The following is a 19748-nucleotide window of genomic DNA, read 5'->3' as shown; positions in this document are numbered from 1 at the left end:
GCGCCCGCCGGCCCCGGCCCGGCCCGCCGCGCCGCGCTCTCCCCGCGCCGCGCGCGGCCGCTGGACGGGGCGGGCGGGGGCGGGCGGGCCGGGCCGGGAGGGCCTGTCGCCCGCGCCGGGAAACGAAGGCACTTTCTCGGGGCCGGCGCGGCGCCCACGGGAACTGGCCACGGGGCGGGGCCAGGGGCGGCCGCTCCTCGGCCCTCGGCCCCGGCCGGGCCGCTGCCTCCGCGCGCCGGCGCCCTCCCCGCCGGGGCTAGAGCACGCCCTCCATGAAGCCGGTGTCCAGGTGCTGGATGAGCACGCGCAGGAAGGACATCTCCTTGCGCGTGTTCTCGAAGATGACGCGCGGGTCGTCCGACCGGCAGCGCAGGCAGTTGGGCGCCATCACCATGGCCAGGTTGCTGACGTCCATCTTGGTGATGGCCACGTTGGCGGGCTGCACGAACACCTGCGAGGGGGCGGCGCAGGTGGGCCCGGGCTCGGCGGGGCCCGCGCGGGGGGGCGGGGCGTGGGCGTGACCGGGCGGCAGGCGGGGCGGGGCCAGGCTGCGGGGGCGGGGCGAGCGGCGGGTGGGCGGGGCGTGACCGGGCGGCAGGCGGGGCGGGGCCAGGCTGCGGGGGGCGGGGCGAGCGGCGGGTGGGCGGGGCGGGCGGGGCCAGGCCGCGCGCACCTGGAGGAAGCGGATGAGGTAGCACAGCACCAGACGGTTGATGCGGGGCAGCGCGTGCACCACGGCCACGGCGGCCTCGGGGCTCTCGTAGTGCGCGATGCACTGATCGTAGAATTCGTGCGGGATCAGGGGCTCCTCCAGCTCTCGGTACCACAGCTTCAGCAGGGACGCTGCGGACACAGCGGGCGGCTCAGTGGGTCCTGGCCGACGGGGGGCCGCAGCCACTCACGTGTTGGGGGGGCAGGGCAGAGTGGAAAGGATGCATTGGCCGCGGTGGCCGGCACAGACGGGTGATCCTGTGACCAGCAAAACGGTTTTCCCAGCGAGGGCCGTGCGGCAGTGGGGGAGGCAAGGCCTGCTGCCCAGGGCTGGGGGCTCACCCGGCACATGGGGGTCCTCCAGCCCCGTGGGCACCTTCCACTGATCCACCTGTAGCTTCAGGGCATTCACCTCGTCAATGTCTCCAGGGACCCTGCAGGACACAGGTGGGATCTCAGGAGAGGGCTTGGCACCCAGGGGTCAGGGGCCTGGCCACTGGACTGGTCTTTCCCATGAGGGAGGAAGGTGGGGCCCAGTCCCTGTCCCATGGAGCCAGACCCCTGCCCCTGCCCCTCTGCTGGCTGCCCCCATCCAAATGCCCTCCTCTGCAGGGCCCTGAGGCTAAGACCACAAGCCTCAGCTCCCCCAGTAGTTCTGGTCCTGGGCCCCCAAGGGCCACTCGCCAGGGCCAGGGTCCCAAGAACAGTTTGTGGGGCTGCTGCAGGGTCACCTCAGACTCTGCCTGTGGTGGCTGTCCTGGTGCCACTGGGCCCCTGGTGCCCCTTCTGCAGGGACATGAGTCCTGGCCAGCCCTCCAGCCTGCTCTGGGCTGCTGCTGTGTGGGGCCAGCCTCATTGCTGCACAGCAGCTCCCCGGTCAGGCCCTGGGGAGCTCCTGGCTGCTGCGCACATCTGGGCCTGCCCTGGGTCCCCAAAGTAGGCTGCTGGGCACCTGAAGATGCCTTCCGTCTGATCGCCGTTGAGTGCCAGCACCTCCTCGGACAGCCGAGTCTGCACCCACGGCAGCTGCCGGTCGGGGTAGCGCTCCTTCTGCATGCTCATGACCTCCTGCAGCCCACTGCCGAACATGGAGGGGCTGAACACTGCGTTCTTGGCGTGCCGGATCTCCTCCACGTTAGGCTTCTTCAGGCCCTGCAAAGACGCTGGCTGTCCTGGCGCGGCCGCCTGCCCACCCTGGCCGCTCCTGTCTCCAGACTTCCCCCCAGGCCGCTCCTGTCCCCAAACTACCCCCCCCGCCCCCGCCAGGCCGCTCCTGCCCCTGCCTACCCACCCAGGGCCACTCCTGCCCCCCTAGGCAGCTCCTGGTTGGGCCTCTGCCTTTTGTCCTCTTGTCCTGTGAGGACCAGGCTTTTCCTGGCTGAGCCTGGGCCCCCAGCTGCTTGGTCAGGTGGGAGGTAGATCGCCAGACAGCTCAGTCTGGGAGCTATGTGTGGCCACAGTAGGATCAGGCGGGCAGAGCTGGGTGGCGTGAGACCCAGGGAGAGCCTGGAGAAGGTGGCTGCAGCAGGCAGTTGGGAGAAAGCGGGGTGGGGTGGGGGGGGTGGTGTGGCTCAGGGAGGTGGGAGGCGCTGCATCCTGGGGTCCAGTGCAGGAGGGCCGGCCTCCGTGCGGGCCTGGGTGGAGGGTGCTGCGGGAGTGAGGAGGGCCTGGGGACTGCAGGGGAGAGTGGCCCAGGCAGCAAGCCAGGGAGGCTGAGGCTCCAGGGACAGGTGTGTAGGCCCCCTGGAGGCCTGAGGGGTGGGTCAGGGCTCAGCGCTGGGGCCCGTGCAGGGCCGTGGGTGCAGGAAAGCTGGGGGCCTCCCTGGGCCGACTGAGCCTGGTGCCTCTGCCCTGGCTGGCTCTAGCCTACATCGTCCACGGGCTGGGCCCACCTGGTCAGCGTGCGGGGGCAGCTCGTACCTTCTTGGCCCCGGTCAGGGCCGCCTTCTGCAGCTTGTGGTAACAGTACTTGGCATACGTGCTTATCGCCACCCCTGGAAGAGAAGGCAGCGGTCAGCGGGCGGGGGCTGGCCAGTGAGGGTGAGCAGCAGGGCAGCGGCAGCAGGTCCTGCCTGGGCATCCTGTGGGCCCAGCTAGGCCCCTGCACCTGCCCCCTTGCCCAGGTCAGAAGCTCCAGGGAGGGGGTAAGCCCCTCCCCTGCAGGGAAGCCAGGTGGGGAAGGGCCCCTCCCTGTCCACTCTGCCCTCTTCATGACACACGGCTAGGAGGGACAGCCCAGGGTCTGGCCCCAGAGCCAAGGAACCCAGGCTCCCTCCCCAGCTGGCCCCAGGAGGCTCTGAGAAGGGTCACTTGTGCCGTGGGTCAGCTGGGGGAAGGAGTGTGACTGTGAAGCAGGCCCAGTCCTGCCCAGGGGTAACCCTCAGTCCAGGGGAGGTCTCAGGGTCAGGGCTGCCTGGGCGAGGGTCAGGGAGAGGGTGGTCCCGCCTGGTCCGCGGTGGAAGGGGCGTCCAGCAGCCACTCCTCATCACTGCGATGCTGTGGGGACCGTCTCCACTGCCCCAAAGGGTTGAAGCGCGCAGGCAAAGGGGGTGAAGTCTCTCTTCTCAGGGGGGCTTCCTAAACCCCCAGGCCTGAGCGGCTCTAGCTGGTGGTCATGGGGAGATGGCCTGCTCAGCACTGGGCTCAGGGACTGGCCAGGGCCTCCAGACACGGGGCGGGGGCAGGGTGAGCGCACAGTGGCCTGTGGCCCCGAGGCCTCAGTCTGTCTTCGCTGGGCTTCCGCAGGCCAGCGGCCCGTGTGGGGACACCCGTCCTGGTCCTGGAGACCTGGGGCAGCTGTGCCCCCTTGCGGCAGGGCCGGGGGGGGGGGCTCTTTCTAGTGAACCAGTGGGTGCTAAATCCTGGGGATCAGCCTTGGTCCCCGCGGCTGGACCCCACCCGGGTCAGGTGGGCAGAAAGGACGGTGCTTAGGGCAACGGGGCTGAGCTCCCCAGGGCAGCCCGAAGCATCCTGGGGCTCCCTGGGGCCTGCCCCTCCACAGCCCCATGCCCAGCTGGGTCAGCGCACAGCCTGTGCGGGCTGCAGCCCCACCTCAGCAGGACGGGGGTGGCTGGTCTCACGGTGCCCACCACGCTGGCCGGGTCAGGGGGGGGCGGCACATGCAGCTGCCTGGGTCACAGCCTTGGGCCACTGTGCCAGCTGCCCAGGGAGGCCTCTAGGGGGCATGGGCTGCCCCTCATGCTCACCCTGCCCATTCCAACCGGCACCACCGGCCACCTGCTGGCTCACTGGGCAGCCCCTCCACCCTGCTGGTCACCGCCCCTTCTGCCAGGCCAGAGGCAGGCTGAGCTCCCAGAGGGCATGGCCAGGGCCCTGGTGCCAGGAGGGGCTAAGCGCCAGGGGTACGTGCCCGGGAGCCAGGAGGGTGGCGGGGGAGGGGCAGCACCCATGGGGGCTTTCTGCCTCTGAAGACCCGGCCAGGCTGGGGTGGGGACACCCCCTACCAAGGTGAGCCTCCACTGAGGGCCCGCCCATCCCCCAAGACCCCCGCAGGCAGACCAAGGACCGAGGTCTGCGGAGAAGGTGGGGCAGGCGCCCCTGGCGAGCCCGAGGTTAGTGCCCGCCCGCCCGCCAGCCCAGAAGCAGTTAGAGAGGAGGCCGGAGAGCAGAGCTGGCGGGCGGGTGGCCGCGGGCCCTACCATCTGGCTCCTCAACATAGGGCTTGGGTTTCTTTCTCAACTTGGCCTTCTTCTTAGCGTTCCGCTCCAGGAGCTCCCGCACGTGCTGCGCCACTGGGGAGCAAACAGAGCCGTGAGCGGCTGCCCGCGGCCAGCTCCTGCCGGGCGCCCCCCCCCCCGCCCCAGCTCCGAGCAGCGGCCGGCCGGGAGCCGCCCCAGCCCTTCCAGCCTCCCCCTGCCCGCCCATCTGTTCATTCTCATAACCGTCTTTTGAAGGAAGAGCGGGTTTAATGTCCATGCGCGATTTGCCCGTCTAGGGTGGTTGTGGAGGAAAAGCTGCTCCGGGCCTCCTGCTGCCGGCTCACAGCCTGGGCCCTCGGTGACCAGCTGTGCACTCTGGGCTACTTCTGCAGCTGTGTGAGGCCGGCACCCGCCTCAGGCCACCCGGCCGCCCCTCTGTGCACTGGTGGCAGTGCCCGCCCCTGCCCACTGCCCAGCTCCGCTCTTCTGCAAAGGGCTGTTCCAGGTCCTTCTGAGTTGTAGGAGCAGCTTGTGAATTTCCGAAAATATGGGTGACCGAGGCTTGCCGAGGGCCGGCTCGCGTGGCCAGTCTGGACATCTGCTGCAGGCACACAGCACCTCAAACTCACGCCCACGCACCGACCCCTGGCAAGGTTTTCACCAAGAACCTGCATGGTCCCTGTTTGTCGTACTTTTGAAGCTACTGGGATGGTATTTTTAACATGTCTGGGTCCGACAGCTTGTTGCTGAAGTACGGGACGCGGCTGGCCCTTCCCTCCAGGATCTTATGGGGGAGGCTGTGCCCAGCAGGCCCCCTAGCAGGTGGGTGGGTAACAGGGAGGCTGGGGCCCCACATTGCTCCTGATCTGGGGGGACAGGTGGCACTGGCTAGAGACCACAAAGTGTGGCCACCCAGTCATTTCCCAGTATACAGGTAGTGGCTCAAAGGCATTTGCCACAGGGGCTTCCTCCGACAAGCTGCCCATGGACCAGCACCCCTGCCACCTGCCCGGCTGCTCTGCCCAGCCCTCGCCAGCTCCCAACCTGGCTCCCGCCCGGCTGCTGACTCCCCGTCCTGGCTCTCGCTGTAAACTCCCCGGTGGCGGCGGCTCGCTAGGGCTCGCCCACACCCGGTGCACCCGCAGTTCCATCCGCAGGTGGGTCCTGTCCCCCGGCGTGTCCTGTCTGCCGAGGGCCCGCCCGGCTGCGGCAGGCTGGGCGTCCCCGCCAGCCCCAGTGTCCGGCTCTGGGCACTGCTCCTCTGCGCACGGCTCTCACCAGGCTGCAGTGGTGGCCTGCTCCCCTCGCAGCTCTGTCAGGAGCGGACGGTGGCCCTTGCCAAGGCTTCCTGTGCGTCCTGGAGGGCCCGACGGTGTGGCTGCTGTTGTCATGCTGCTGCGGCCGATGGCGCCGACTCACCCCTGGATGGCCACCAGCCTCCTGCCCTGGGATGGCCCTTATGCAAGACACGCTGCCTTTTATATGCCTCCGGGTTCAACCTGCTGACCGTGTTGTCTCTGCTGTGTTCACGAGAGAGATGCTCCTGGCTTCCCTTTGGTGACATCCTCTTCTGACTGTGACATCAAAACACTTGGGGCAGGCCCTCGGTTTCAGTTTTCTGGGTCAGTCTGTGTAGCACTGCTGTGTAAATGAACGTTCGCGAGAATTCAGGGGAGAAAAAGTGATTTGAGTCTGGAATTTCCTTTGTGGGAAGATTTTTAAGCACCAATTCAGTTTCTGTAACATACGATTTTTCTACTTCTACTTCTCAGTGAATGTTGGAAGTTTGTGTTTCTCATAGCATTTGTCCATTTCCTCTAAATCATCAAATTTGTTGACGTTTTCATAGTATTTCCTTATTGCCCTTTTAATATCTGCTGAATCAGTAACATCAGCTGTCACTTTTGATGTTGGCCAACTTGGTCTTCTATTTGTCCTGGTCACTCTGGCTGGAGATTTATCGATTTTATTTTATTTTAAAAAGATTTATTTACTTATGCATGCAAGAGCTGGGGCACAGGCCAGAGATGCAGGGGGCAAGAGAATTCACCAGAGACAGTGGGGAACAGAACAGGCAGACTGACTGAAATCCACTGCTGAGGGGAGCAGCAGGCGAGCCAGGAGAGGTCTGCCGCGCCATGTGGGTAGCTCCCTGGCCGGCCGGGGATCGAACTTTTGCTGCAGAGGCTGTGGATTGCTTCATAGTGGGGTGCTTAACCCCTTGCGCCACCAGGGAGGCCCTGGAGGTTTATCGATTTTATTGCTCTCAAAGAATTACCTTTTTGTTTCATTGATTTTTCTCCTCTGTTCTGTTTTCTCTTCCACACACTTCTACTCTGTGCTGATTTCCTTCCTTGTGCTTTCTTTTGTTTGCTTGCTTTTTTAACAGTTCTCGAAGAAGCTGAGGTCACTGATTTGACACTGTATTTCCTAATAAAGGCAGTTAGGTGCTATGAATTTCCCTCTAAGAGTTTTCTTTGGCCTCATCCCATGAATCTCACTCTGTTTTCACTTCATTTCAGTTTAACATACTTTCTAATTTCTCTTTCGATTCTTATTTAACCCACAGACAATTCAGTAGTATGTTCTTAATTTCCGGATACTTGGAGATTTTCCAGATACCTTGCTGCTGGTGGCTAATTTACCACCACTGTGTCTGGAGAATACACTTCCCGTGGTCTGCATCCTCTTCCACTTACCGGCCTGTTATACATGGAGACTGCGGCTAGAACTGGAGATTTGGATGCCTGGGCTCAGAACCTGTGTGGTGACCACTGCAGCTGTGCTGTTTCTTACAACAGACTTCCACCTGGCCCTTTGGTTCAGCCTCAATGTCGCCCCCTTTCTGAGCCATCCCCAGTGGACGCCAGCTCCTCTGGCTGCCGAGCCTCACCGAGCTGCAGTGGCCCCGGCTTCTCTGCGGCCCCATCCCGCCTGCCACCCAGCTTCCTTGGTCCAGTAAGTTGGCTTCTTATCCGTGCACATCTCAGCTTTCAACTCACAGTTGTGTTTCCACTCGCTTCATCCTTGTGGGTTTGTCTTGTATTATAAAACATAGATAACGTAGAACTTACCATTTTAACCATTTTTAATTGCACAGTTCAGTGGCTTTAAGTATATTTATATTGTTTGCAACATCAAGATCTTCCATTTCCAGAACTTTTTCATCTTCCCGAATGGAAGCCTCACGTTAAACAAGGAGCCACCCTCCCGCCCGGGCCCATGGAGTCTCCACCCCACTTTGTGCCTCTGGATTTGGTGAGGCCAGGGGCCACATGTGAGCAGGGAAACGGGGCGCTGTCCCTCAGTGTCTCCCCTGTCTGTGTCTCTGCTTCTGACTCTTTCAAGCATGTGTGCAGACGTGAACCCACTGGATCCTATGGTGACGATGCTTCTTCCCCAAGGCACAGCCACCCTGTTACCCACCGTGGTGGTACCACCTGATGTCTTTGCCCTTAAATAACTCCTTTACTGTCCTCTTACCAGGAGCTCAGATGGTGCTCAGGATACACGCCTGCTGAACACGTGAGGGGCCAGCACCCCACTGCTGTCCTGCCCAGTGAGGGGTAGCGGAAGAGGGCGGGGTGCCTGTGCTGAGAGCTGCCCAGGAGGTCCTGGGGGTCAGGCTGTGGCTCCACGCAGGCTGGGCCAGGGCACGGCACCGGCCACCACAGGAGCCAGCTTGGCTCTGCTCTCCTGGACAAGGGGCCTGTGATGGCATCAGGCCTGCCTCTCCGCTGGGCTTGGCGCCAAGCAGGGCCCCCAGGAAACACCCCCAGGAGTGGGTAGGGCTGGGGTTCTGCCAGAGGGCAGCTCCAGTGCTACAGATGTGTGACAGGACCCACAGCCTGGATACGGGCCCCCTGCTGGGGCGCATGCAGACCAGTCTCCGCTGGGGCTCGTTCAGGGCCTCCAAGCAGCCTGGGCTCTGACTCCCTCCGATGTGCCAGCCGGGGCCTGGCAGTGCAGGCGACAGGATAGTGCAGGGGCCAGGACAGCGGCACAGACAGTGCCAGGGGAGTGTCCTGGGGGCGGTACCCCAGCTCCGTGGAAGCCCAGGGTCCAGTCTCACTCACCTGGTCACTCAGCAAGTCCCTGGGGCTGAAGTGCACCTGCCGGGCCTCCGGCTCACGATGGGGGCACTTCAGACCCTCCTGGACAAGGGTGCAGCCACATCCCAGCTGCTCCTGGAGAGGCCTGGAAGGCTGAGGACACCCCAGGCCACCACTGGGCCATGTGGCCTTGTGTGGGAGCTGCCCAGAGAGGCCCACTCAGGATTCTGTCTCCCAGCTCCAAAGACTGTACACCTGGGGCCAAAATCACGGCTTCCAGGCCCCCTCCGAGGCCGGCATGCTGTGTGGAGCCTCCCAACACTGCCTCCCAGGGCCCGCTTGTCCTGGTGGGCCCGTCACCCTGTGTGCCAGCTCTGGCCTGTGCCTGGCCTGCAGAGCCACTGGCCATGTGTGTGAGCAGGCCAGGGCCCAGCCCTTGGACAGCGGGTGGTAGGTGGCGTGCTGTAGGCTCAGGGCTGCCTGGGCAGCTCGGCCTGACCAGCAGGACCACAGCCCTGGTCACTGCAGTGGGGGGGTGCCAGCTTTTGGGCCCGTAGGGGCTCTGGCAGCCTCAGGGTCTGCTGTGGGGTCCCAGCCTCCCACGTCTCTGGGGAGCTCACTTGAGCCCCACAGCCCACATGTCTCCCCTACTGGTGTTGACACGGCCGCCTCTGTCCTCACAGCTGTCGCTGCCCGGCAGCTGCCTCCCCGCCTCCCTCACAGCAGCCTGAGGCTGCCCTGGGCCTCCTGCAGCCCCCAGACAGCAGAGCGAAGCAGTGAACACGGCCTTGGACAGTACGCCGGCAGGGCCTTGTCTGCCTGCCCCCGCCTGTGCCCGAGGCCTGTGCCGGGGCTGCCTGCAGGCCTCCTGGGGGGCTCCTGAGCGCCCCTGTCAGGCAGAGGCCAGGTGGGCCCAACACGCACCGCCTGCACCGGCTGGCCCTACCTTTGGTGTCGTTGACGGGGTCCATGTGCCGGTAGATGTAGCCCTCCAGGTACGAGTGGAACTTGGGGGTCGGGGGGAAGAAGGCCAGGCAGATGGCCATGAGCTCCCAGCCGCGCGCCAGGCTCTCCAGGCGGAAGTTCTCGGTGGTCTGGCGGCACAGCTGGATGTAGAGCTCGTCCCGCAGGCCCTGCGCGCTCCAGCCCTTGGTGGCGATCTCCAGGGCCACGTGCAGTGGGTCGGCCTTGGCGCGCCGGTCACCCATGTACATCTGGATCAGCTTGAAGATCTCGCAGGCCTCCTTCTTGACGTGGCGGTCACTGGTCACGATCATGGGTTTCTTGATGGATTCGCTGCTCCAGGCCAGCATGTTGGCGATGGACACCTTCCGCCGGAAGAGGCCCTGCGTGTGCTTGTTGAAATGCTTGGAGGCCCAGTTCTCGATGTCTGTCTCCGAGGATGGCTTGCGCAGCGTGAAGGTGGGGAACACGCAGCTGGCACTGGGCATCACGCTGCGGGTCTGCCGACCGCTCTCGAACTGGGCACAGGTGCCGAGGTCCTCAGACTGGGAGGGGCAGAAGGGCCACGGGGCCAGCAGTGAGCGCGGGTCCATCCCGCCTGTCCTGCGACGGGCTGTGCCTCCGCTACGCCCCCCAGTGGGCGCTCTGCCCGCAGCCGAGCCCTGCCAACCCCAGGACCCTGCTTGGGAGCCCAGGCAGGCCGCAGGAGGGAGGAAGCTGTGTCCCTGCTGCTGCAGCCCCGTGGGGGGTGCCCAGGATGCCCTGCGATGAGACTGCAGCAGAGCAGCTGGGCGCTGCCCCCTCTGGCGCGCAACTGCTTCTGGGGCTGGACGGCCAGAACGCCCAGCTGGAAGGAGAGATCTGAGTGCGGCTGGGTCAGCCACACCCCGGCTTTCGCAGCTGCGGCGACTATCCCCAGCCCTGAGCAGCCATTGGAGACACGGTCCAGCCTGGGCGCAGCTGTCCCAGGGGACGCTGGCCACCAAAGCCACAGGGCCCTAGGGCACGTGTTCCCAGGCAGGGTGGGGGTGGACGTCAGGAGCCCAATGTCAGAAGACCCTCTGGTCACTGACAGCTGCAGCAGATGCCAGGGCTTCATGCAGCAGACTGGTGTGAAAGGTCAGGGGTTAGGAGGCAAGTCCCGGGCACCGACCTCCCAGATGTGACCTGGAGGGGCTGCCCGCGGGTGCTAGAGGGGCCTCTGGTGCAAACCCAGATGCTGGCAGCCTCCGCGGGGTGGAGCGGCAGCAGGGCCTAGGGCCGGCTGTCCCAGCCCATCACCCCCTCAGGGGGTGGCCCCTCCTGTGCCCCTACCTGTGAAGGATGCAGGTAAGGCTCTGGGGAGGCCAGGTTGGTCTGCACCGAGACGCTCTTCTCCAGCAGGATCTGGGGGAAGGCCAGCCGCTCCAGGGCGCCGCGCTGCCAGTGCTTGCTGTCCTGCTGGGCCAGCGCCTCGTCCTCGCTGAAGGCGCGCACCACGGGCCCGGGCATGGGCAGCGGCAGGGCGCCGTCGCTCTCGTAGCCAGAGCCGTCCTGCTGGGAGTCCCAGCTGCCGCGCTGCCTCATGTGCAGGTGGGCCTGCTGCGCCTCCCACGCCAGCCGCGCCTGTGCCAGGAAGGGCTCGGCCGCGCCCCGCGCCCCGTCCGCCTCGCCGGCCTTGTTGCCCTCCGTGCGGGGTGTGGGCGCCAGGCCGGGCGCGCCCGCGGACCGCTCCTCCGCCAGGGGCGCCTCGCCGGGCAGGTCGCGCTCCCCGGGGCCGTCGGCGGACGCGGCGCTGGGCGCGTGGCACAGGGAGGGGTTGCGGCTCTTCCTTTTGCGCGAGCCGGGGGAGTAGCCGGAGGAGGACACGGTGTGCTGGCTGGACCAGGACATGGCGTCGTCCTGGGCGGCGGGCGGCGCGGGCCCCTCCATGCTGCTGTAGTCCCCCGACGGCAGCCCCAGGCGCGGCTCCCGCAGCAGGCAGGGCCCGGGCTGCAGCGACAGGGAGCCGCCGGCCGGGTGGGGCGCGTACTTGTGCCGCGGCCCGGCGCGCAGCTTGGGGCTGGAGCCCGCCTGCTCCACGTACACCAGCTGCCGCACGTACTCCTTGCCCGCCGGGCTGTACTCCAGGCTCAGGAAGCGCTCGGGGCCGCGCGGCCGCGCGAGCACCAGCTGCTGGTAGGGCGAGGCGCACGCGGGCCGCGGCGACGGCGGGCAGGCGGGCCGGCGGCCCGGGGAGCGCTGCGGCGAGCCGGCCTCGGGCTGCACGTCCATGGGCGGCTCGTCGTACAGCGGCGCCTGGTACTCCAGCGGCGGCTCCTCGTAGAGCGGCGGCTCGTAGGCGTAGCGCGGGGAGGACGGCTGCGAGTCGCCCGACGGCTTGCGGGGCTGCGCCAGCAGCGGGGAGCAGCTGCCCAGCTCGGGCCGCTTGAGGAAGGGCGCGGCGCGCCGGTCGGGGAAGAACACGGGGCTGTCGGGGTCGGGCGCGAAGGTCTGCAGGCCCGGCGAGTGCTGGCCGCCCGAGGGCTTGCGGGGCCGGCCCCTGGGCTGACTGTCCGTCGCGTAGCCGTTGCCCTGCGCGGGGAAGAAGCTGGGCTCCCGGTCGCCGACCTTGACGAGCAGGCGCGCCTTGGTGCCCGAGTCCCAGCGCAAGGAGGAGGTCCTGGGGGGACAGGGGGCGCGTTACCCTCAGTCCACTCCCGCCGGCTCTGGCCCGAGTCTGCTGTGCGGCCGACCCGGGCGCGGGGGCCACGCGGTGTGTGAGCTTGGAAACGCGTCGCTGCAGCCCCTTCTTCCTCTCTGGGGGGCGGCCCACCCCTCCACCGACCCGCCTCCCAGCTGTGCTCGCCCGCTCTGATGCCCATCTGCTGAGTTCTTTGTCTTTGCTCCCGTGCTTTTCAGTTCTACAAAACCGACTGAACTCTTTTCTGGATAAACGTCACTATTAGCGCTCAGGGAGAAGTGCAGGCTTCACGGTGCCCACCCAGGTGCCCGGATGCCGGCGTCCAGCGTGGGCAAGCCCCGCCCCACCCCTCCTGGCCTGGCCCCCGACAGGGCCCCGCGCGCGTGTGCCCCCGAGCCACGGTGGTGCCCGTCCTGCCAGCCCTGCTCCCAAGCCAGCACCAGCCCCACAAATGAGCCAGTGCCTGTGCGGCCCCCCAGGAGCAGCCGGGGCCCCCCCCCAGCAGCCCCGCCCCCCCAAGAAGCCCAGCCACAGCAGGAGCCGGTCCTCAGCTGAGGCAGGCGCCTCCCGGCCTGGTGGGTCAGGGAACTGAGCCCTCCACTCTCCAGGCCAGCCGACTTTCCTGTCCACCTGCTGGAGGACACGGGCCTGGTCCGGGTTTTGGCAATTAGGAGCTAGGCGCCTATGAACACCCTCGTGCACGTCTGTGAGTCGAGTTGGAAGTTTCCATCTTCCGGGAAACCCAGCAGTGTGTGCCTGGACGCAGGGCGTCTGTCCAGCTTCGTGAGAAGCTGCCAGCTGTCTTCCCAGGCAGCTGCCCCGTGTGTGTCCACCACCGGTGGAGACTGGCGTGGCCTGTCCTGGCCGCAGGGGCGGAGGCGCATGTCCGTGGGCCTTGCGTGGAGTGGCCGGGAGGCCTCTCAGCCCACCTTTCAATTGGATTGCTTTCTCGTTGGATTTTAAGAGCTCTCTCTGCCTCTTGGGTAACAGCCCCTTATCGCTGTCCTTGGTGAATACTCCCTCTGGGCTGCGCTGTCTTCTCTGTCTCTCCACACTGGCAGTTTTCAGTTTTGTCTGGGCCAGGCCGCCCGTGGACTTCTCTTGGGCTGTCTCAGGAGCCGCACGGGTGTGCCCAGCACATCGGAGCCCACCGGCCAAGCCTGTGGGGCTGGCTCCGGCCTGCTCTGGCCAGTGTGGCCTGCTCTGGCCGGCCAGCCCATGCCCACTGCCACCGTCTTGGTCACGTGGCACCAGAACGCGCCTCGCAGCAGGCACGCCTGCCCTCGGCTGCCTACTCCTCTGTTGTCTTGGTTCCTCCGCATCCTGTGCCTCTCCCGACGAATGTCAGGATTATCTTGGCATGATCCGCTAAGCGGCTGTCCTTGAGGGGGACCGCAGGGCCAGCTGGACAGCGGACGGCCAGCGGACGGCCAGCCTGACAGCATGGGGCCTTGAGCCGCGATCTCAGGGCTGTCCGTTCTGTGAGCTCTCCCCTCTCCTCAGTCTTGTGACTTTCTTTATATAGCTCTTGTGCAGACTGACGTTTCTGTGCCTAAATATCTCATTCTTGAAGGAGCTACCGTAAGTGGTGCTATTTTTACTTTCGGGCCCCGTGGTTGCTTCCAGCCGTGGGCAGCAGTGAGCAGCGTGGGGTCCGCGTATCTGCCCTGCCGGGCAGCCTCCTGTCAGCTCCAGGCGCCCGGTGGGCTCTGTCCCCACAGGCAGCGCATCGTGGCGAACACAGACAGGCCTGCTTCCCCCTCGCCATCCGCACACAGTCCAGCACCAGCGGCTCCCTGGACACGTGGCTGGAGCCCGCGCAGAGACCGCAGCTGCCATGGACTGGCTGGCGCCAAGCCCGGCAAAGGCCCCCGCAGAGCGTCGCTGGCCCCTCACACAGACCCAGCACATGTCTCGCATCAAACAGTGGCCCCTGTCCAGGCTCGGTCCGGTTTGGGGCCTCCGGGAGGATGCCTACTCCCAGCCTGGGCGGGGGGCAGGCGCGGCAGGCCCGGTGTCCTTCCGCTGCGGGGCTCGTGCCCAGATCACCGGGCCTCCCCGGCCCCGGCCGCCCCTCTGCACCAGGGCGGCAGGCTCTCCCTGGCGGCGGGCTCTGGGAGGTCGGGGCGCCTCTGCTCGTGCCACGGGGCGGGCCTCTGTCAGCTGCCCCCTGCGTCCAGCTGTCATTTCTCCCTGGCCTACCGCTCTGAGGCGAGTCCCGCCGGGGATGGTGCCTGTGGGCCCGGTGCTCTTTCAGAAGTTTATTGATGATTTATTGAGCTTCATTAATAAACGTGTTAAATGTCCGTTTCTTCTAGTGTGAGTTTTGGCCCACTGTGTCTTCCAGGGCGTTCTCGGGCCTGGGCTATGGAATCGGCAGGCACAGGGTCATTCGTGATATGCCTGTTCATGCCCTCCATGCGCACGTGCGCCGCCCCCCCTCTGTCCCCACCGATCCCCCGCGGGGCCTGGCCAGACACGCCGCGGACCACTTCTCCTTCCCGGCAGCTGTCGGCACTGTGGATTGCTGCTATTTCGTGCCTTCGATTTCATCGGTTGGTGCTCTACTTTTTACTATTTCTTTTTTCTGGTTATTTGGATTTAATTTGCTTTTCTTTTTCTGGTTTCCTACAGCAAAAGCTTGTGGCCCCCCGGGAGCAGCGCCACTGTGCTTTCACATTCATTTGGCTCAAGATATTTTAAAATTTCCACTCAGAGTTGAGGCTCCTCTGTGCCGTGAGTAACCGAGCAGGGTGTGCAGTCAGCAACACCTGAGGCCTCCCCAAGCGCATGATCCCTGGCTGAGGGCGCCGCGCCGTGAAGTCCACTCTTCTGACCCTTAAGGTGTGTTGCTGGTGCCAGGACACGATCTACACTGGTGACATTTAAAAAAATGCCTTATGTCTTGTATACACGAATCATAATTTTAGTGACAGTGTCGTGTGGCTCTGCCTGTAATGTCTGTTTTCTGTTCCCTCAGCCCTGCAGACTTAGATGGAGATTCTGGCCACTGTGTATGAAAAGCCACAGAGTCTGAGGCTCTGGCTGGATCTGGTCCTGGTGGCAGTGGGGTGAAGGTGGCCCCGGCCCTCCTGGGGCTGTTGGCAGGGCTGGCCGGTGTGTGCCGGCCCGAGGGGCGGCTCCCAGTGCTGGCTGGGCCCTGCACCCACGGGCCAGGCCCAGTCTCAACCTTCCCGCGGCAGAGGCCTCGCTCCTCAGTAGCATCTGATGGTCTCGGGTGACTTTGTCCATTTCGTCTTCCGATTACCCGTGGGCGTCAGCCGTCAACAAGGCCTGGCCTGGTCTCTTCAGCAGAGATGGCAGACAAGGCGCCCGTACCTACGCAGCCCTGCACCCGTGCACTGGGGCTGACAAGGGGGCCAGAGCCGCGGAGCAGCCAGGTCACACAGCCACCGAGTGCGCAGGGGGCCCTTCCACGTCAGCAGGTGCACATGCTGCCAAGCACCCACCCCTGCACAGAGCGAGGCCGCGGCCCAGGCTCCAGCTCTGCTGCGTGGCCGCTGAGCCCAGGACCACGAGGGTCATCTCCAGGACCTCCCAAAGCCCTGTAAGGCCAGCCCAAGGTTGAAAGCCCACCCCCCACTCCCTGCAGCCAGCACTTCCATCCCCCTGCACCTGCTCCCCGCCCCCCCCCCCCCCGTCCCGCCCCAGGACTCTGACTGCCTGCGTCACTGGATGTGGAGTGGCCCTGGGGCCCACCTTGGCCCGCCCTTCTCGTGGCTTTGGGCTGAGGCAGTGTCTTTAGCAGCCCCAGGGCTGCAGCACCCCCGGCCCCCCAGGCCCCAGGCGCTACCTGTAGTGCAGCGGCTGGCCATCCACCCCGCGGTCCCTGAAGCCCTCGCAGTCCCTCTCCAGGAGCATGCCCGGCGGAGAGCTGGAAGACAGAGGTGGGCAGTGTGAGCACCGGAGAAGGGCCTTTCGCCTGTGAGATGTTCTTAGGTCTTCAGGAGGACCCCGCCTTCTGGCGCCTGCTGGCCGCCAGGCCCAAGTGCCCATGCCCCCAGCGCCTGCGCTCAGTCACAGATTTGGGGCGCTGAGGGCCCGCGCAGGAAGCAGGGCGGCAGCATGCTCTTCATTGGAAACACAATGAAACAAGAAAAAAAAACGGAGACAAAAGCATTTGTGTGAGATGAAATGGCCATTGTCAACTCAGAAAACCTGAAAGACCAACTGGACACGCCAGGGGCAGCGCAGTTGACAGCGCCAAGGCACCCGGCGACTGGCCAGAGTGGCCAGCGCAGCCTTGGCAGCGGCCCCGCATGGAGTGGCCGCCCATCACTCGGGCAGCCTCCAGCCTCCGCAGAGCGCACGACGGGGAGGGCGTCCCCTGAGCTGAGGACCCACCCCCGAGGGCGCGCGAGAAGAGCCAAGGAAACGCAGAGTGGCCGGTGCGCGGCGACCGGGTCAGGGCGGAGCCCGGGCTGAGCCTGCCCCACGCCCCCCAGCTGCTGCGCAGCGGCGCCCCGGGTAGAGACGCCCGGAAAAACCGCCTGGGCCGGGCTCCGCGCACCCGCCAGAGCGCAGGCGCCCCGAAGTCCGAAGCCCCTCCCCGCGCCTGGGGCCTGCTGCTCCCCGCTCCCCGCCGAAGTCCTCCCCAGCTGCCCAGGGCTGTCCTGCTCCCCCGGCACACACTGGTGCAGACCCCACAACCCGAGCCAGGGAGGGAGGAGCAGCCCAGCAGGAAGGCCGCGACGGCGCTGAGGGACGCGCTTGCAGGGAAGGGGCACGGGAGACCAGAGGGACAGACTGGACACGTCCAGGAAGGGAGAAGAGGCCCACGGGACTCTGGGGGCAGCTGAGAGTGAGGGCCATGACCACAAGGGGTGGGCCCTCCAGGCGGGGCAGACCTGCAGCCTGAGCGCTGAGAGTGGTTTCGGTATTTGTAAGGTTTTTTTTGGGACACGCAAGAACTACACGAGCCGCAGCCGCCGGGGGCGGGCGCAGCACCTGCACAGCTGCAGCCCGGCGGGGCTCAGCCACCCAGCGGGTCGGGCTCGCGCACCCTGGGCCTCGCAGTGTCTGGGAAGAGCCCTGGGATGAAGAGGCGGCCGGCGGGATTACTTCACAGGATGAACATGGCTCTTACTCCCGAGTGAGTCTCCAAGTGGCTCATTTGTTGGCCAAGCAAAGAAGACATTCCCCGAGTCATCGAGCTGCTTTAGACACCTGCGGTGAGCAGCCCAACGCTGCCCGGGGGCGCCCTGCTGCCGAAGGAGGCAGGACGGCCATCCTGGCCGGTGTGGAGTGACTGAGGCCGTGAGGGGCCCTCGGAGGACGCCCGCCCTCGGGGCTCCCCTCCCTTCAGCCAGCGCCAGGCCGGGCTGCCCTGGGGCGACGGCGCGGGCGGGGCGGGGCCCACGTTGGCCGCCCCAGGCCGTCCTTGTGGAGAAGGCTGGACCCCGCGGGGCTGGACCCGGCCTCCCCGGCCACACGGGCCCCGGGGGGCAGGCCTCGTCCCCTGAAGCCCCGGACGCCTCGCCTCGCCGCCTTCTCAGCGCCGCCCCTTCCCCGCCCTCCGCGCCCTCCGAGGCCGAGACTGGCCCGCGGGGGCGGCCGGGCTCGCGGCCTGCAGGGAGGGAGCAGCGGCCCCGCGCCCCGCCCCGCCCGCCCGCCCGCCCGCCCGGCCTCACCTGCCGCCGCCGTCCTCCTGCCGCGCCCCGAAGGCCGCGGGCCGCCCCGGCCGCCCCGGGGGCTCCTGCGCGCGCTCGCCGGGCTCGGGCTCGGGCTCGAGCGAGGAGCCGGAGCTGCCGTCGCGGCTGGCGCTGCTGGCGCGGCCCGGGCTGCTGGCGGCCGAGGCGCGCGGCGACGCGCTGTGCTGCTTGAGCGTCTGCAGCTTGGCCAGCGGGATGATGTCGCAGTCCCGCGGCCGGTGCCACACGGTGCGCTGCGAGCTGGCGTTGTAGTAGTAGAAGCGCGACGTGTTGGGGTCGAACAGCTCCCACCACTGGTTCTCGCTGGTGCGCTTGATGCGCACCCCGGCCGGCGGGTCCCACACGCACTCGCCCGTCAGCAGGTTGGCGTACATGCGCTCGCGGGTGCGCGGCTCCACGATCTCCACCCACTCCAGCCTGCAAGGCGGGGCGTGAGGCGCGCGCGCGCGGGCCCGCGGGGGGGGGGGGGGCCCGCCGGGTCCCCCCCCCTCGCCGGGACCCCGCCCTGCTGGGCAACCCCCCACCCCCGCCGGGCCACCCGCTCCCCGCCCCCACCCCACCCCCCTCCGGGTCCCCGCGCACCCCCGACCCTGGCGCTTGACCCCCGTGCACGCCCCCACCCCCCGCCGGCCCCCCCACCGCCCGACCCCCCTCCGGGGCCACCCCCCGCCCCCGCCGGACCCGCTGCTCCCCCTTTTAACCTGTTTTGATTTTAAACAGGGGTTTTCCACGGCTGCAGAGGTGCAGCCTCTGCCTCACGCCCGCTCCCGCGAGTCTCGTCTAGGGACACTGACTGGGTGACCCGCAGGCCCAGCGGGAGACCGTCTGGGACCGGCCAGTCGCCCTCCCCTCGCCCCCAACAACCCGCCGTCTGCTCTGAACACGCGCGTGAGCTGCAGTCCAGACAGAAACTCGCTCTGGGTTGTCGCGTGTTGAAATTAGTTGTGGCTGGATTTTTAATCTTTATTTTTGTTGCTGAAAAGCACTTTTGTCTCAGCATCCTTGAATTTGCAAACCTTTCCCGTCATCTCTCCTCTTTCTACTTGTTGAAGGAATCTTCCCTTCTTCAGCGTAATCCACTGGCCCAAGTTTTGCAGCCCTGGCCTCTCCTGGTCCGGCCAGAGCCTCCAGGGGCGCCTGGGCCGGGGCCTGGTCAGCTGCCCCCACCCCCTTCCTGGGGCCGCCAGCGCCCATTTTGGGGGAAGGAGCTTCCTCCCTGGGTATCGCACCCGCACACACTCGCTACTAAGCGGTAGGCTTACTCAAGATCACTGCCCTCTGCTCTGCCTGCCTGGCCAGGGGATCAGTTTCGGGCTCTTCTGGAAGACCCAACCCGTAGTGGAAGGGCTCTTTTCTGTGGGTTTCTGGACCCTGTTCCATTTACTTCTGCTCTTACTTGTCGCTCCCCGCCCGCTGCCCCTGCAGCCCCTGGGTCTGTGCTGCAGCGCTCATGGCTTCCTTGGCCCTGCCCAGCTTTCCCAGGGGAGCCCTCTCCGCTCTGGCCTGACTGCCGGCCCAGGGGGAAGCACGACCCGCTCCCATGGGTCCGCCACCTGTCCCAGGAGAGGCGCCCATCGGCACCGGCCCCTCCTCACCTGGCACCTGGCCCGGGGCCGCGGGGCTCCTGCTCCCCGGCTCGGTGGCCCTCGCAGCTGTAGTCCTGGGTCTGGGACATCGCAGGCTTCTCCTGGGGGCCCGCTGGGTGGGCGTCAGCAGGTCATCAGGTGCCCCTCGGGCATCAGTTGGGAAGGTGCCAGCCTGAGAGAGTAGAGACCTGTGAGCGCAGCCCCCCCATTCCCACCTCGGCTGGCCCGAGGGCCGACACCCCACCTACCCTGCAGCTGCCCAGAACTGCCCCACGACCCCCACCCCACCCCCCGCACGGCTACATAGCCTGAGGCCCAGCCCTGCGCTTGGGAGAAGTCACAGCCTGGACCCCTGCCATCGCCACACAAGGTTCAGCCCAGGTGAGCCTCGCATGCCTGTCAACAGCGAAACAATAAGGTGTTTAGAGTCCTGGTTCACACAG

The 19748-nt window shown here is 66.3% G+C and overlaps 1 protein-coding gene across 1 annotated transcript; it reads right to left on the bottom strand.

The window, feature by feature from the left end:
* Positions 1-256: 256 nt before the first annotated feature.
* ARHGAP39 (Rho GTPase activating protein 39) lies at positions 257-19394 on the bottom strand (the record flags this gene model as incomplete). Its single annotated transcript, XM_084230100.1, has 11 exons — positions 257-451; positions 674-843; positions 1054-1145; positions 1664-1863; positions 2632-2705; positions 4371-4463; positions 9369-9930; positions 10700-12026; positions 15862-15942; positions 17699-18136; positions 19315-19394. 11 exons carry the CDS (start codon positions 19392-19394, stop codon positions 257-259), a joined length of 3312 nt encoding a protein of 1103 aa, XP_084086226.1.
* Positions 19395-19748: the final 354 nt, after the last annotated feature.

The sequence above is a fragment of the Talpa europaea genome (genome assembly GCF_964194135.1).
Source record: "Talpa europaea genome assembly, chromosome: 3".
Classification (NCBI taxonomy): Eukaryota; Metazoa; Chordata; class Mammalia; order Eulipotyphla; family Talpidae; genus Talpa; species Talpa europaea.
This window is presented reverse-complemented; position numbering and strand designations above follow the sequence as displayed.